Source organism: Mytilus edulis, chromosome 2, assembly GCF_963676685.1.
Source record: "Mytilus edulis chromosome 2, xbMytEdul2.2, whole genome shotgun sequence".
NCBI classification, from domain to species: domain Eukaryota; kingdom Metazoa; phylum Mollusca; class Bivalvia; order Mytilida; family Mytilidae; genus Mytilus; species Mytilus edulis.
Window position 1 is genome coordinate 91,185,745 of NC_092345.1, and position 19,633 is coordinate 91,205,377.

General features: G+C 31.4%; 1 protein-coding gene across 1 annotated transcript in view; it reads right to left on the reverse strand.

Annotated features, from left to right (window-relative positions):
* Positions 1-14,067, reverse strand: part of LOC139513402 (calcitonin receptor-like) — a 35,946-nt gene extending 21,879 nt beyond the window's left edge. The window contains exons 1-2 of the mRNA XM_071301828.1: positions 13,873-14,067; positions 1,027-1,140 (exon numbers count right to left, since the gene is read on the reverse strand). Of these exons, the coding sequence (XP_071157929.1) occupies positions 1,027-1,140; positions 13,873-13,963 (205 nt within the window). The 5' untranslated portion in view covers positions 13,964-14,067. The remainder of the gene's footprint in view (positions 1-1,026; positions 1,141-13,872) is intronic.
* Between the last annotated feature and the right edge of the window lie 5,566 nt (positions 14,068-19,633).

Sequence of the window (19,633 nt, forward strand, 5' to 3'; positions counted from 1 at the left end):
TGTTTTTAACATTGGGCTAATGTATAATTCTCATCATTGATTAATGAATTTTATATTGATATTCATAAGTCAAGGATAATTCTTTATTTGAAGTATAGATTATTGGTACTAACGTTTTTCATCATCTAAATAACGTGGTATAGTATTATTTTATTTATCTTCATGAATATTACTTTTACTGTATGGCGGTATCCATATGACGTGACTCTGTACTTTTACATCCAGTCATTGTGTTATTGTTCTATGATAATTTTTATATCCTTGGCTTTCATTTTTGCTTATATGTTTTGTCTCTATTCTTTATAGGTTGCACTTTGTAAATACAACTATTTCTCAAAACACACCTCTTTTGGGGAGAAATTGAATATTCATAGAAAATTAATTTTGTTTACATACTGGTTCCCAGTTATGCTCTTTGTGTTCCATATCGCAGAGACAGAACTTGGGAATGTTACCAGTCAATAAACACGTGCATATTGTTTACATTGAAATCTGTGGTAACCTTTCATTCGAGGTCGGGGTAGTTAAGAAAATTAGTGTAAGTTTAAACTTTGAGAAGTTCAGGGCATATAAACGTTGAGAATTCTAGGATAAGAATCTATAGTGTTTATTTGTTGCAATGGCGTGGCTCTGTACTTATGTATCCCGTCATTGTTCATTGATAATTTTTGGATTGTTATCTTTCTTTATTACTTATATGCTCTGTCTTCTTTGCATTTTAGTGTTTCTTTGTTACATATGTCGTGGCTCGTACTTATATATCCCGTCATTCATACTATTATGTCTTTGTTTTGTTCACTTATCGTTGTCCATATTACGGATTTTTTTGCGACGGTCATACAAGTGAGAGGTTTAGCTATAATATAAGAAAATGCCTGTACCAAGTCAGATATATGACATTTGTTATCTATTCGTTTGATATGTTTGATTATTGACCTTCCTATTTGAATTTCCCTCTGAGTTCTGTATTTTTGTGATATTGTTTATTTTATCACAACAAACTTTTTTCATATCTGCATTACTTACCGTAGGAAGAAGTTTTCATTAATTCTGGACATGGTATTTTAGCTGATTGACCAGCACGTGTTATATTCCAACATCCACCTAATGTATCTGATGTAGCATTGCAATACAGATTACCTGAAAAATGAAGTATATGTATGACATTCTATATTACAATTTGAGGTTAATTTTTTAAGAATTGAATGCTTCTTTTTCTAACTTCATTGGGGTGTAAAAGCGTTGAACGAAGTACATTTTGTATGAAGCGCAGAAGCGCTTCATTCTAAAAATGTACACACGGTCAACGCTTTTATAACCCTATGAAGTTACAAGAAGCAAGCAATACTCTTTTTGTATAGATTAGACCGTTGGTTTTCCCGTTTGAATGGTTTTACATTACTAATTTTGGGGGCCCTTTATAGCTGGCTGTTCGGTGTGAGCCAAGGCTCCGTGTTGAAGGCCATACCTTGACCTATAATGGTTTACTTTTATAAATTGTTATTTGGATGGAGAGCTGTCTCATTGGCACTCATACCACACCTTCATATATCTTATAATTACATTTTTTAGCTAGGATCATGAAAACACGATTTGTATCAAGTTTTTATTTAATTTACCTGTGCTCTTTATTGTGGGACCTTTATCGTGTCATCATGAATGATAAATTGTATTGTGTTACAGTAATGAAGTTGCTTAAGAAGAACGCGAGATTGCAGTGTAGCCAATCAGAATAACGTATTACAATGAAACATACATCTAATGTAATTATAACTTTTTTTAACCCCTAACTATATGGGTTTGTTTCTACCTCATAATCAGTTCTTTATGGTCTATATATAACACCATCTTTATTATATACGCATTAAGTTTATTAACTTGTCAACCCATAGGAGACATTAAGACAGAAAACAATAGAATAGACAGACGTTAGTAGGATAACGTAAATCGTACAAGTAACGAATATTAATTAATTATTTTGTTATGTTTTTGTCTGATTTAATAAGATATGGTAATCACATAGAATATAATCAGTTATCCTCGGAATATGGAATAGGACAAATACATTTCACTACAAATCGTCTTTCTGATCTAGGTCTCATATATTATACATGATGACGCATTGAAAACATTGAAATTTCTTCACATTTTGTATACGAGACAAACGAAGCAATATGTATGCTAAATTAAATAGTCTATTACCAGCAACACTTATATCCTAACTTAAATACGTTTTTTGTCAAAACACAAAATAATCAATTATGGTTTCTTTAAAAACAAATTACAGCTTCTTTTAAAACAATCAGTAAAAAAAATAAGGAGATGTGGTATCATTGCAACTGGGATAGCTATCCACCAAAGTTCGAATGAATTGGATGTAAGCAATTAAAGCACATGTACCCTTAGCAACGAATAGAGCAAAAACGTGTAATCAATTAATATAAAAAGCTCTAACATAAAAAAAAAAATAAAAAAAAATTCAATTGAGAAAACTAACAGCCTAATTTATAACATTTTGTTTTTCGAAAAACAAATATGACGGACATGAACAACCGACAACCACATAACTACTCGTATAGGCTAGAGAATGATACGAGGTCAAACTAATTTGCTGACGCCAAACCATCACCCTTTCCTAGAAGAGTGGTGTAACCGTACATTATAAGTACAAACTATAAAGCCAGTAGAAAGAGCTCAACTCATCCAATCGAGAAAAAAAAACAAATGAAAGCAGACCGTATGTGGCAGGGTATATATATACATGTACATCCCACAACAACAAAAAAGTAGAGATCTGAGAGTACTAGCAGTTACTGACAGATAGTTCAAAGCCAATTAATATCAGGTTTTGGAGAAAAAGATGTATATTTAAACTAATATCATTTCCATGAAAACTGTTTACTTCCGAACTTTAAACAATGTTATTAGTTTAGAGAAGAAGAAAAAACATGTAAACTAGTCTATTAGATCATATCCAAACATAGTAACTGTTAATTTCTGAACAAATACTTGATCGTCAAATATCTTTAAGTTGCTATTTACACCATTTCGAATGCAAATCTATAAGGTTCTACTATGTTAAATATTACTTTGAGTGAACGTCATGCATTTTACGCAGCTTCGTCGTTCATTTCTTGGTGATTCCGTTGATTATGAGATAATAATGGTATTTGATACGATTGTATGCGTTTTGTTTCTGTTATAATAGACAGCGTACTCGAGTAGAACTTGCCATGCAACATTGACGAACCAAATATGAAATGAGGTAATTTCGATGTTATAAGAATTATCGCTGTCATGTTCAGTCTAGTGTATTGTCACTTCCCTAATTTATAGTTTTATTAAATGATATTTGCGCTTTTCAGAAAAATAAAATGTTAAAATAGTTTTAATTAAATTGAACACAGATTTTAGTTAGACGTAACATGCAAAATTGCATTAACCGTTGCTGGCATGCTTTCATATCCGTTCATTTACGGATAGTATGCGGTGAAGAACACAATAGAATTGTAATAGACTCATTTGTCGGGAAAAGGCATATTTATAAAAGGAAAATTCTGCTTTATTATCAGTATGTCACTTTTGATATAGCAGACTCGGGATGGCATTCTATGGAAAAGTAATGTCGAGATAATGAAAATGACATTTCAATCTTCCTTCTAGTTCCACAATGGTCCAAAAACATAGTTAGACATTTTTTCCTATTTATTTACACTCGGTTTCATAAATCTCACGTTGTTATTCAATTTCCTATCTTGACAACCCAGAAATACTGTCAATACAAACGCATTATTTCACAATGATAAAGTGCAGTGTGCATTAAGAATATGGAAATTGGAGTCTGAAAACAGAGATAAAGCATTTGCTTCAATAATATTTAAGAAGAATACAAAGGCAGATGAATATGTTCCAATAATATTTTTAGATTTAAACACACATCGTGAATATTTATAACTAATAAGTAGAAGTCGAGATAAAAGCTATCTCGCCATCTTTTCAATTTCTAGGTTAATTTAGGTCATTGGTATCATTGCCTCAAGAAATAGCCATTGTCCAACGTGGCTTGTTTTAACAATCATTTGATATGATATACAAAATTGCATAGATATAGATTTGCTTGAAATTAAAACATTAAATCAAAAGACCAGTTGGTGTCATTGATCTTGTTTTCTTGCTTCAAGTGAAAAATGGGGGGGGGGGGATTCATTATCATTCTTTCAATTAATTAATTATATGGCTAAAGAATCGAGCATAAAAAAACCAAATATCAATTTTCAACAGCCTGAATAAAATAACAACTGATTTGTCTTTATCAAAACAAATAGTAATGCACATAAACTGCCAAACTGTCTCACAATTTGCAAACCCAATTTTAGTCGAATTAGATAGTTTACTTTTTAAAAAGCTTCTAAATCTGAATTCATTTACAAAGCAATGCTGTTAACACTATCTGTTGGCTAGGTATGAAGAATTTATATGTCGACGCTACCAAAAACTGATCTTTAGCGATGTTTGCTGTCCTTTACAATTATACTCATAAATTGCTTTGCACTTTACATCATCAGTCTTTAAGTTTTTGTCCCAACGTGTTTTACTCACTTGAGTTGAAATAACTTAGGACTTATGAATGAATATTCCATTCTTAAACAATGAGCACACTAAGTTACTATATGAATAACACAAACCTGAGAGGGTGATAGAGCAGAGTGTTACTCGAGAAACTATTGTCAGCCGAGGCAAAGACACTGTTTGTTCGACGTGTTACAATCTGTTCTTAAGACTAGCAAGTTATGAGACTAAAATAAAACCGTATTTATTGATAATATCGCATAGTCTATACACCGACATATGTTTACCCTGGGCGAAACTAAATGCAGGTCTTTTTTGTTCGCTTGATTTAAATGTAGTCAACAAACAAAACGAAGCATATTGAGATAAATATCCTTTATTCGGTTTCGACGCTTAAAAAAGATTGGAATTTCATTTAAATATCAGCCTTTATTGTTGTTTTGTCTAAAGAACAAAGTAAGACCAAAAATAAAGCAGACAATTATCCTAATACGTCATATCAGACACCAAACAATACAATTGAAAATGAAAACGGGGAACGTGTTAAAGAGACAAAGAGCAGAAAACTGCTCAAGGCTTCCAATGGGTCTTCAATACAGCAAGAAAATCCACCACCAGGAGGCGGACTTTACCTAGCCCCTAAGCAAAACGAATTTGTAGATTCTAAAAAATTAACCCTCATTTGTTATATTTGAATTTATTAATGTTCAGCAAACAAGAATTTCGAATAAAACAGCCTTATTATTTTTATAAGCTGTTAGTGGCTTTGAACTAGCTGTCAGAAACTGCGAGTACTCTCAGATCTGTACTTCGTGGTTCCTTTTTTTTTGTTGGGATTGACAAGTACCCGACCCCGTCCACTCTGTGTAGTATTTCTATTTGTATCCAACTGATGAGTTAAACCTGTTTCAACTCATATTTAATAGTTTGTTCTTATGATGTAATGTTACACCACTGTCTCATGTTAGGGGAGGGTTGGGATCTCGCTAACATGTTCAACCCAACCACATTCTGTATATATGTGCCTGTCCCAGTCAGTAGCCTGTAATTCAGTGGTTGTCGTTTGTTGATGTGTTACATATTTGTTTTTCGTTCATTTTTGTACATACGTTAGTTTTCTCGTTTGAATTGTTTTACATTTGTCATTTCGGGGCTTTGTATAGCTGAATATGTGACATGGGCTTTGTTCATTGTTGAAGGCCGTATGGTAATGTTAATTTATGTGTAATTTGGGCTCTTGTGGAGAGTTGTCTTATTGGCAATCATACCACATCTTATTTTTTTGTATTTAATACTGTGTTGTCTGAAAAATTAAAGTAAGATATAAAGAAAATGCAGTACATCAATGATCAATAACCCTGAAAAATTAACACTCTATCAAATCCAAAAATATCAGTAAGTTAAACACGAGTTAAATTTGAGAAATGCTGTTGCAATCAAATGTATCAATGGTTAACAAGCATGAAATTGTTTTCAATAAATAGAAAAGAATAAATAGCAACAAAATCATGATATTAACCTTTTCTGAATGTAATACGCACTGAGAAGTTACGAAGATATCAATTTATATCTGTCAATTAACGAAGCCAAAGTCATTAACTCTAGTTTTTTTGAAAGAAGTAATGTCTTACGGTAAAATTGTAAACATCATAGAACGGAGACATTGCTATAATACAACACAGATGAAAAAAATTCCCTTGTGGGATTTAAAATGTTTAGTTTGACATATAGTTTTGTGCTCAGCAGTACCTTGTTATTAATCAATTGCTTATGATTGTGTCCATGTATCACGCAGACTTTATATGTAGATAATCTTTTAGACTGGTGGCTATTAAGTGACGGTTATAAAGCAAAAACTCAAGATGAAAAAGTACATATATTCGCTTATGTGTTGACTTTTTAATTGTTTCTGTGCAATGTTGGGGTTTTTTGTTTCGATTTTTCCGCCATGTATCTTATTATGATTAACTATGGCGTGTTGTCGCTAATCTGTTCTCTGATGGGAGGAAAATGTCAATGTTGATTTTCGAACCAACGTTTGTTTACATTTTGTAATGTATGACAGGTAATAGATTAAGATATAGATATCTTAGATAAAATAAAATTGAGAATAGCAATGGGGAATATGTCTAAAACGACTAAAACATTCTTATGACAATTACACAACTAATGTTATAGAATATATCAATTATATTGAACCATTGTTATGACATAGTTTCTATTTTATTAAAGGCTATTTACTCAAATTTATACAGAGTAGATAGAACACGTTATTCTTTTTTTTTACCCTATATGTTTGTATCTAATGAAAGTAGCCAAAGATCTAGTGTGACCCATATGTTCTAATTTTAGACATAGCGGCCATGTTTGTTTAATCAATCTGCACAGAATTCAAGAACTTTATACTAGTAATTGACATCCAACAAATGAAGCCGACAAATTTGGTTTCAATCCATTGAGCAGTTTAAGACAACATTTGTATAAAATAAAATGTTTACAGACGACTGACGCAAACTGATAGTAAAATCTTACAAGGCCATTCTGGTTAGTTTGTTAAAAATGAAATTTTGCAAAACACACAATGTATTTGTTTCAAGGAGAATTTGGAAATAAACATGTGCACACAGAATAAATTAAAATAACGTTTGAACGTATTTAAAGAAGTTCTGTAAGCCATAAAAGGACCAGTCAATATTTTGAGATGGGGATAAAGAATGCTAATTAATGTGGGTTTTTTCTATTTAGAATGGGGTCTTTCAATAAAAAAAAATCAGAATAGAACAAATAAAACTATTAATCGGATTTTAGAGTAGTTCTATTGCTTATAATGGACCATTAGAGTTATCGGAATAAGGAATGCCGAATAAAGCTTTTGAATGTGATGGTATCTAGAACTGAAGATCAATAATATTGCGTCATGATGAACATTATTAATATTCTACACATTCAGGTGCAAATCAGCCACATACGATTTGAAAAGGGCAATAGTTGTTTACAAAATGAAAATATTTTTCAGCGAAAAACGAAATAAGCACGCATAATCTATACACAACCCAACAAATAAATTGGTCGTCCTTTCGAAATTCTGTTCATTTCGTCTATTTCTTGAAAATTAAAAAGACCTGTCTTAAAATAACCTTTTAATTTTACATTGAACTTGCTTTGCCATATAATTCAACTATTTCTGGATTATAATGTAAAAAACAAATCTATGTAATTAAAAAATTCGGTACAATATTGTAAACAATATGTGTTCTTTAAAGGGATTCGTTATTAATTTACAATTGATACAAAAACTTATCTTTTTATATTGATATTTTTGGGGTTTTGTCCCAATGAACCCGAAAATATATGGTTGCTCGGAATTTTTCCACTATAAATGAGTGGTATAAAGGTACCTGTCGACTATAGGAATGGCTGATATTGCCTTATGCGAAGAAAGTCAACCTTATCTGTTCACTAGAGTTTTGAAGAAATCAAAAACGAAAAATGAAAACACTCTCGTTAATTGTTTTTGATATTTCAAAACGAAAAACGAATGGACGCAAATATATACGAACCCCCAGAGTCTGTGTAATAGTCTAATGAAAAGGTGTAAATTAGACACTTTGTGTAAAGTAGACACTTATGTATGAAATGACGGTGGTTGCTACACACCTTTGATATGACCTTGACTTTTTACTGTTGATCTCAAAATAGTGGCTTTAATCATCCAAAACCTTTTCCAAGTATTATGTATGCTTATTTCAATAAGCCTTTTAGACAAAATTCATTTTATATATCAAACGTCATAGCCATCGATTAAATTGAAGTTCATTTACTACTCAATATTTTTTTCACTTCGTATTAGTTTTTGGATTATCTCAATAATGCGGTAGAAAAAATCAGGAATATCAAGTTTTGGTTTCAATGTGGCTCATCATAACATGTGACTCATCATAACACCCTACATCCTATAAGATTTGTTGTAATCTCACGGTGGGTATGGTCTCGGTATGGTTGTCCTGCGAGAGAACGTTCTGTGCTGGTGATTTGGTCCTGTCAGGTGCTGGTGGGTTTGTTTACATTGTATGAGAACGGCAATAAAACAACCATTTTGTTGCTTAATTTTTCTCTGATACGTCATTAGTTCAATGCAAAGAATATTACAACAATTTTTTATTGCAAAAGTCGTGCAAGTTCGCAAAACGAAATTGTCCTGACGATGTGCTGGTGATTAGAAAAACGGTCCTGGTTCTGTGCTCCTATGTCCTGGTTCTGTGCCTTTATATTTTAGTTAAAAGTGGCATATATTCAAGATCATTGATGCTGTACTGTTATTGACTAATTAACTGTTGTCTGCTTTCTTGAAATTGACATTGTTGTGAATCTGTTGACTGTTATTATGAGAGAAAAAATACCCATATTTTTTTTTTTAAATTAATTGTAATCTTATTTATTGGCCTGTTAATGGAACCCTTCTTGCCCCCTTTTAAGATAAGAAAATATGTTTACGATTTTCGGGATTACTATCATTTTGCAAGATCACCAAAAAATAGAACACAGGGGTAAAATGTATATTTTGGCTTATATCTTTAAAACGAAAGCATTTAGAGCAAATCTGACATGGGCTAAAATAGTTGATAAGGTCAAAATTTATCTGCCCTGAAATTTTCGGACTAATTGGACAATCTGTTGTTGGGCTGCTGCCCCTGAATTGGTAATTTTAAGGAAATTTTGCAGTTTTTGGTTATTATCTTGAATACTATTATAGATAGAGATAAACTGTAAACAGCAATAATGTTCAGCAAAATAATACCTACAAATAAGTCAACATGACCAAAATTGTCAGTCAACCCCTTAAGGAGTTATTGCCCTTTATAGTCAATTTTAACAACTTTTTCTTCATTTTTTGTAACTTGTACAAAAATCTTCTTCTCTGAAACTACTGGGCCAAATTTAAACTAACTTGGCCACAATCATAATTGTGGTATATAGTTTAAAAAATGTGTCCGATGACCCCACCTACCAAACAAAATGGCCGTCATGGCTAAAATTAGAACATAAAGGTAAAATGCAGATTTTGCTTTATATCTTTGAAACTAAGACATTAAGGGCAAATCTTTCAAGATTTAAATGTCCATCAGAATAAAATCTATTCCCTCACAAATTTTTTTCAGATGAAGCCTACAACCCGTTGTTTGGTTGCTGCCTAAAATTGGTAATTTTAAGGAAAATTTGCAGTTTTTGGTTATTATCTTAAATAGTATTATAGATAGAGATAAACTGTAAACAACAATAATGTTCAGCAAAGTAAGATCTACAAATAAGTCAACATGACCAAAATTGTCAGAGAACCCCTTAAGGAGTTATTGTCCTTTATAGTCAATATTGAACAACTTTTCGTCATTTTTGTAACTTGTACAAAAATCTTCTTTTCTAAAACTATGGGCCAAATTTAACCAAACTTGGCCACAATCATTACTAGGGTATCTATTTTAAAAAAAGTGTCTAATGGCCCCGCCTACCAACCAAGATGGCCGACATCAGTAAATACAGTAACAGGTGAGCGACACAGGCTCTTGAGAGACTCTAGTTAAAGAAAAATGTATCTTATAGCTATTTAAAATCACTTGCTGTATCTGTAAGATTTTTTCAACATAATTTTTTTGTCTGAACGGTTGTCAGGTATTTTTTTTCGAAAGTTCGATAGAACACTAAAAAAAAATTCATTTTTTTCTGAAAGGGTAGACTAGAATATGTTGGAGAATGAAGACGAGATAATCTAGAGGACACTAACAAAACTTAAATTTCTTAGCTTTTTCATTTCAAAATTCCAAGATAAATAAATATTTTTGATAAAGAATTACGGGGGAGGAAGTGAACAATGTGTCCTACTTTTCTATATTTAAATATTTTTATGAATGAAAATCAAATGTGTCTTATTTCTAATTGAAAATGAGTAAATGAAAAAAATACCCAACTAAAATACACTTTTAATTTAATATTGGTAATATCACTAAGCTTTTAAGTTTTGTGTGTCAAACACACCTTCTCTGTAGTAATGATTCCTTACTAAGATATTTCATTTCATCCATTTTTTCTGCATTTTTTTATATTGTGAATTCTTAGTATTATTATATTAAAATGTAGCCTTAATTTATATTTAAAAAACTGAATCTAAAGCCAGATATATCAAACATTTTTGTTTCCATCTATCCGTTTTCAGGACTTTAACAATCAACGTAAACACGCCTTGAAAGTAAAATGCGTACTCGGCTGTCTGTAATCGACCCTTCTAAAAAAACAAGCCGGGGATTGGGGGGGGGGGGGGGGGGGGGGGGGGGGGCTTCAGAGATGCAAATTAAGTGCTCAGATCAATATTTTATCTTTTCGTGTATGGTTTATGACCCCTTCTGTGGCCTGTTAATTACGAAATGTGCAAACTGTAATAGTATCAAAACAGCACAGACGATGAATAACAAAGATATATTTTTGTACATATATCAAGGGGAAAATTCTTGCAAAGCATTATTATTTACAGTTCATTATTGTATTTAGTAAAAAAAAAAAAGAGAATTTGGTGAAAATAAAATCACTATTTTTGTAGAACATTCACAGACTTTTGTACAGAGATTTTTGTTATGTTTAGCATGGGATCAACACTAGGGTACATTATCCTTAAAAACCTATTTAAAAGTATTTGAAACTACCGTTTGCTTTGTTAATTGTGCCTTCAATTTCAAAAATTAAAATATCTCGTAGCTTCATACTACCAACTGAGTATAAAACAAGTATATAAGTTTAAAAAAGAAATTCTTAGATTAAACACCTACATTTAACTTTAAAAGGTCATAACAATTTAAAACAAGCACAAGATTCACTGCACACTTATAAAGTTCTGCTTCTTCAAACATTAAAATGTGAACTTAAGTTTTGAGACATTTTTTAATCGACACGATTGGAATTTTTGTATATGAGAACATGGTTTATCTATTAGTTGAAAATGCGGCTTTGAACTAGCTTTCAGTACCTGCGAGCATTCGTTGTTCAATAATTTGTGTCTTTGTGTTATTATTTTATGTGATAAATTGTTATGTTGGTACACCACTGTTACAATGAAGGAGGAAATGAGGAGGGTTAGTTGGGTGGAAGTAGGGGAGAGGTATGTGGAGCGCAAACAAACATGTCTATGCGGCATGGGCTTTGATCATTGTTGAAGCATCAATTTAAGGGGCATTTAATATCTTAATAAAACTATTCTTATTTTAGATACAATATAATGTTATCTGATATTGGACGAAAGATGTTGCCCTTTTATGTAATTATGTAATACAAGTTACGATCATTCGAAAACACATATTAAACAGCTAAATGGATGCACAAAAGCTAAAATAGGAGTCATAGATTCTATTGACAACAATTATCTGCCCAATTTTATTGATTTTGTAACATTTGTTTCAAATATGACCAACTTTTTATCCAAAATCACCAGCACCGTATCAGGACCCACCAGCACAGTATCAGGACATGAATAAATTAAGAAAATGCTAAATTTTAATAAATTGCAATGTTTTTTCACAAAATAGTTTTGCCGTGTGGATTGCGGTATAGAAAGCGGACTCTATGAGCATTTTTGTTTTATTTTTTCAGTTCTAGATTTTCTGAAAATGAGCCCTGTTGTGTTACGCTTACTGAAACAGTTTAGAGGGTCAACTTTTTTATGGTTTACCTATGAACCCAAAAGAAACAAAATTGAAAAATCTCAACTGTTTCCTTCCATTTTTTATGAGTGAAAACGTCAAAAATCATCATTTTCGTCTTTGTTTACATTTTTTCATTGATCAGCAGCACCCGTCAGGACCGAATCACCAGCACAGAACGTTCTCTCGCAGGACAACCTTACCCACCGTGAATCTATAAATGAAAATATAGACACTTTATATTAATAACCACAATTTGAAATGAGGGGGATGAAAATATGTATATTTTGTCCATGCAACTATGTATAATTAGCCAACACACTCACAATGAAAACTAATTAAGGAATGACTGTAATATTTTTTCTGTGTATGAAGAAATAACATAAAAAATTTGGTGCACACTGAATAACCCGGTAGCGGTTTATTTAACAGTGTGCACCACATTTTTTATGTTATTTCGAATAGACAGAAAAAATATTACAGTCATTTCTTATAATTTAATTCTAAATAACAATGGCTACCGTAGTCAAATAACCTTTAAAAAAGGTGGGGAACTTTTCTTATTACTTTTTCACATAATTGTATGAAAAACGAATCGAACAAATATCAAACATTCGGTATATGTTTAAATTATGAAATAAATCACTTATTTACTTCGTTTAAAAAATATTCTTACACATTATTAAATGCCAATCCGTGTCAAAAATTGCATATTTAATCAAGCTTTTTAGAATTGAATTGTTTATCGCCAAAAAGAAGAGAAAATATTTCAGAAGAAGCGAAAATATGGTTCTTAAGAACACCACACGCTCATTTGCACAATATATGTCCTGAGAAAACTTTTTAATAAAATTGAGAATGGAAATGGCGAATATGTCAAACAGGCAAAAACCCGACAAAAGATCAGACAACAACCGAAAGCCACCAATGGGTCTTCAACGCAGCAAGAAAGGCCCAAGCACAGAGGTTGGCCTCAGCTAGCCCCTAAATAAAAATGTGTACCAGTTCAGAGAAAACGGACGTCTTCTCAAATCCAAAACATATAATTGAACTAAAATATAAAAAAAAAAACCCATACAATACTAACTAAGGCCAGAGGCTCATGACTTGGGACGGGGTTAAACGTGTTTTGTGAGATCTCAACCCGCTTCCTATACCTCTAACCAATGTAGAATAAAAACAAAACAGCAATGGGAACAGTAAAACTCAGTTCAAAAGAATACCGAGTTCCAATGTAACAATAAGTAAGAAAAGAAACAAAATGACAATGATACATAAAATAAGCAAGCATGTATTTCTGAAAGGCTAAAATAATGACAATTTGTACTGTTTCAAGTTGGTATAACCAAAACTTGATTTTTTACTACTTTAAACACATTATGTCCCTCCTGTTAGTTTCTAAGGATAAAAATCAAGGTATTACTAAACCCACTAAACGTTTTAGATATATGATACAATTGTATCTTCCCCTTACTATTCGCTATTACTAAAATCTGTGTGAACTTTGAGGATTTCAGTCTTTACCTGGTAGTATATAAGAGCAAATTGATGTAAATCTTAAATTACTTAGTTTCTTCCAAGACAAAGCAGTAGTTGATTAATTTAAAGAAAACATTCTTACCATCTAATGGTGGCTTATATTTCCGTATGTTAGTATTACATTTTTGTTGTAAATCCCTTATCCTCAGAAAAGTCTCACTTAATAAGTCCATTATCACCTCTCCAGTCACTCAATGAAGTTTCATAAAATCATCAGAATATAGTTATGTTTTATTGATTCGTCACATTAGCTGCCACAACGTAAAATGAACAACACTCCAAAACCATCAACATACGAATGTAAAGATCTGATTAAAAAGCTATAAGATTCCCGTATTAGTGAAATGTCTTCCCGTAATTGGTTAGTGGATAATTTGTGACTTATCCAGGCAACGACTATCTCAATCCACTGGGCACTTTTCACCATAAAAGATACATAATTTTAATTAAACTAATTTTTAAACACAGCTCCTGTCGGTCGAAATATGTAAAATCAATTATGGTATATACAATTTGTCAGTTTTAAAAGCAACAAACTACAATTTTATACAAAGAATTGCATGCGACTGTCATACAAGTAGGAGGTTTAGCTAGTGATAAAACCGGATTAAAAACCAACAATTTTCTACATAAGGAAATGTCTGCACCAAGTCAGGAAAATGACAGTTGTTTTCCATTCGTTGGATTGTTTGGGCTTTTTTTGTCATTTGATAAGGGACTTTCCATTTGAAATTTCCTTTCGAGTTTGGTATATTTCTTATTTTACTTTTTACAGATAATTTTAACTTCAAACTTATTTTTTTAAAAAGCAGAAGATTCCAAAGAAACAATCTAAATTCCTTGACGATTGTTAATAAAAAAAAGATAAAACTTCTCTTTTCATCAAGTGTTGCATACAAATGACCATAATTTTCTTTTTGCGCTTTCATAGAAGATACAAGAAGCACGTCGACAATTTGATCCTGGAAAATTTTGACTGTCATTTAAAAGACAACAAATGTATGATTTAACTTTAAACCATGGAGATGAAGTATGATAACAATTGATAAAAATATTTATCAATGATTAATGATTATTTTGAGTTTATTTTTGATACTTTAATACATTGCTTAACATATAGTGTTACTCGTGTAGTCAAAACAAGGGGATGTTTTAAAAATGAACAATTGATACAAATATTTATCAAAGACCTATGACTTACTTTGATTTGATTTTTGATGTTTTAATACACAACTAACATATATTGCTACCCAAACATTAACAATCGTGCTCCTACATCATGTTTATACTTATACTTGGGATTGCTCAAGGTCAGTATTTGTCTCATACTGCACTTGACGTCTATAAACGTAATCCTTTGGAAGTGTATTGATAGTCAATAAACACCAAAGAACATGGTTTATTTATTAGTTGAATACAGACTTGAAGTGGAATGCATTTATTGTGGGTATCTAAGAATGTTAATTGTGTCTTTGGGTTTTCTCATTTTTTGTTGTTGCTGGGTATTACCAATCTGATGAGTCATTTTAAACTTATATAACAGTGTTTTGATCCTTATGATATTATATTACAACACTGCCCAATGTTATGGAAGTGATCGCTCAAAATCATGTCAAACCTAGAAAATGTGCATGTTCCAAGACAGAATATGTAATGCAGTGGATTTCATTAGTCGCTATATTTGTTTATAGTTCATTGTTGTTGTTTTAATTTGTTTTAAATTTTGTCATAATCTATTGGTTGCTATGTGATATGGATAATCGCCATTGTTGACGATCGGAAACAATAAATCACAAAAATACTAAACTCCCAGGACAATTCAAAAAGGAAAATCCCCAATCAAAAAAATGTCAAACATACTGTCACATTCCTGACTTGTTACAGGCAATTTCTTATGTAGAAAGAGAGGGTTTAAGGGTGAACTGTTATTGTTTATATCTTTGAAGTGGAATGCATTTATTGTGTGTATCTAAAAATGTTAATTGTGTCTTTTGGGTTTTCTCATCTCGTTTAAGGGTGAACTGTTATTGTTCATATCTTTGTGCTTTCTTGTGGAAAGTTAACAATCATTTGACATCAGTCTATTATATATATAAGTATTAAATAAAGGCAACAGTAGTATACCGCTGTTCAAAATTCATAAATCGATAGAGAAAAAACAAATCCGGGTTACAAACTAAAACTGAGGGAAACGTATCAAATATAAGAGAACTACGACACAACAGAGACACAACAACGAAATGTAAAACACACAGAAACGAACTATAATATAACAATGGCCATTTTCCTGACTTGGTACAGGGCATTTTGTGAAAAAAATGGTGGGTTGAACCTGGTTTTGTGGCATGCAAAACCTCCCGCTTTAATGGTAGTGTTAATTATAACATTAAAATGACAACATTACACGACAAGGCTACAATTAATAAATGGGAGAAAATATAGGACAGAGATACAATGGAATAATAGCCATCAAAAGGTAACAGGTTAAAAACAAATTATACGCCAGACGCTCGCTACGTCCACACAAAACTATGCTGAGATGAAAAACCTATGTTTTAGTACCGTACTTTACGCCATTAAAATATAATAAGTGTTCATTGGAATGCATACATATATATATTTTCAATCTCATATTTTTCGAGTAATATAAAATTCATACTTTAGATTATGAAAAAAGATATCCACAAATTTTGAACAGATTTGTGAATGATTTGATGTTATATTTGTTATTCTCATCGGATTTTGTCTAATGTTTAGTCCGTTTCTGTGTATGTTATATTTTAATGTTGTGTCGTTGTTCTCCTCTTATATTTAATGCGTTTCCCTCAGTTTTGGTTTGTTACCCCGGTTTTGTTTTTTGTCCATGGATTTTTGAACAGCGGTATACTACTGTTGTCTTTATTTATCTTATGAAACAATGGTTGGTGCACTTTTTTGCATACAATTGCTTGACTTTTTGTTCCAAATTACGTTTTCCTGTTGTCCTGAAGTTACAGAAGTTTGTCTTCTCTAAAATAAAATAATATAATGTGATTTGATTCAAGATATAACTTCTGTCAGAGAAAATACTGGACAACGGTGACGAACGGTTAAAATTGGACAAGGAAAACCAATGTTGGATTTCACTTAAAAACAAAGAGATGGGGTATGATAACAATTGATACAAATATTTGTCAAAGACCAAGGACTATTTTGGAGTTTATTTTTGATACTAAAATACATTGCTAAACATATATTGTTACCCATGTATTAACAATCATGCTCTCGTTTCCTGTCGATACTCATATTTGGGATATCACAATATCATTATTTTATTTTACTGCATATTACGTCTTTACACTAAACCCTTTGGGAATTTACAGGATGTCAACTGGGATCATGGTGTATTTATTAGTTGAAATAGAGCTTAGGATTGGAATGTTTTAAATAACAAAAATATATACTTTATAAATATTTTGATATGAACGTCACTGTTGAGTCTTATGTAGACGAAACGCGCGTCTGGTGTACTAAATTATAATCCTGGTACCTTTGATAACTATTATTGCATATCAAGAATTTTAGACTCGGGCATCATTTGGTGTAGTTAATGCTTTTACATGGATTCAATATACATTCTTGGTTCTTACTTCTACTTTTACATTGATTCAATATACATTTTTGGTTCTTACTTCTACTTTTACATGGATTCAATATACATTCTTGGTTCTTACTTCTACTTTTACATGGATTCAATATACATTCTTGGTTCTTACTTCTACTTTTACATGAATTCAATATACATTCTTGGTTCTTACTTCTACTTTTACATGGATTCAATATACATTCTTGGTTCTTACTTCTACTTTTACATGGATTCAATATACATTCTTGGTTCTTACTTCTACTTTTACATGGATTCAATATACATTCTTGGTTCTTACTTCTACTTTTACATGGATTCAATATACATTCTTGGTTCTTACTTCTACTTTTACATGGATTCAATATACATTTTTATTTCTTACTTCTACTTTTACATGGATTCAATATACATTCTTGGTTCTTACTTCTACTTTTACATGGATTCAATATGCATTCTTGGTTCTTACTTCTACTTTTACATGGATTCAATATACATTCTTAGTTCTTACTTCTACTTTAACATGGATTCAATATACATTTTTGGTTCTTACTTCTACTTTTAAATGGATTCAATATACATTCTTAGTTCTTACTTCTACTTTTACATGGATTCAATATACATTCTTAGTTCTTACTTCTACTTTTACATGGATTCAATATACATTCTTGGTTCTTACTTCTACTTTTACATGGATTCAATATACATTCTTGGTTCTTACTTCTACTTTTACATGGATTCAATATACATTCTTGGTTCTTACTTCTACTTTTACATGGATTCAATATACATTCTTGGTTCTTACTTCTACTTTTACATGGATTCAATATACATTCTTGGTTCTTACTTCTACTTTTACATGGATTCAATATACATTCTTGGTTCTTACTTCTACTTTTACATGGATTCAATATACATTATTGGTTCTTACTTCTACTTTTACATGGATTCAATATACATTCTTGGCTCTTACTTCTACTTTTACATGGATTCAATATACATTCTTGGCTCTTACTTCTACTTTTACATGGATTCAATATACATTCTTGGTTCTTACTTCTACTTTTACATGGATTCAATATACATTCTTGGTTCTTACTTCTACTTTTACATGGATTCAATATACATTCTTAGTTCTTACTTCTACTTTTACATGGATTCAATATACATTCTTGGTTCTTACTTCTACTTTTACATGGATTCAATATACATTCTTGGTTCTAAATTCTACTTTTACATGGATTCAATATACATTCTTAGTTCTTACTTCTACTTTTACATGGATTCAATATACATTCTTGGTTCTTACTTCTACTTTTACATGGATTCAATATACATTCTTGGTTCTTACTTCTACTTTTACATGGATTCAATATACATTCTTAGTTCTTACTTCTACTTTTACATGGATTCAATATACATTCTTGGTTCTTACTTCTACTTTTAAATGAATGTACCTGAATATGTCTTGATCAATGACAAGTTTATATATACAGACAGTAAACATCTTGCAATTTTACTTGTTCTTTTCTAGTTTGCAAAGGGGAAATAGATAAATTAGAACAAACAAATGACAGAAAAATAGATTTTCCCGTACTGGAGACCTTGTAGCACCTACCATTTTTGTTTGGATAGAGCTTTGTATCATTTCAGGACTGTGCCCTATAGCTGTTTACGTATACGTCATTTGGTTGCAGATGCAGTTGACGCATCGGCAATCATATGACATCTGTTTATTGTTTATTACAAAGCATATTGTAAATTATTTAAATAACTATCATTTTGCATAGATTTTCTAGAAAAGTATGCACCAACATAGACAGATACAAAACGTTCGTTAATGTATCGGAATTTTGTTCCTTTTTTGTTCTCAATTCTTGCAGATGTTTACCGTTTAATATAAAAAGTCACCATTCATTTTTCATAGCAGCCGATAAATGATAAAATCAGAAATGACGTAGCAGAATGTTTTTGCTCGACTTCTTTAGTTTACATTGGTCGAAATTATATACAATTGATATTTATTGGAAAATGTGACAAATAATCTAGCAAACGACATCTTAACTAACGAGATTGACATGCTAGGGAAACCTCATTACAAACTAATCTCTCGGACTATCAAATTACGCACGAATCTCATTTACCAGTCCCATTAATATTCAATGTAATTATCTACCGTAAAAGTCAATCTGAAATATGTCAGTATCAGAAAAATATACAT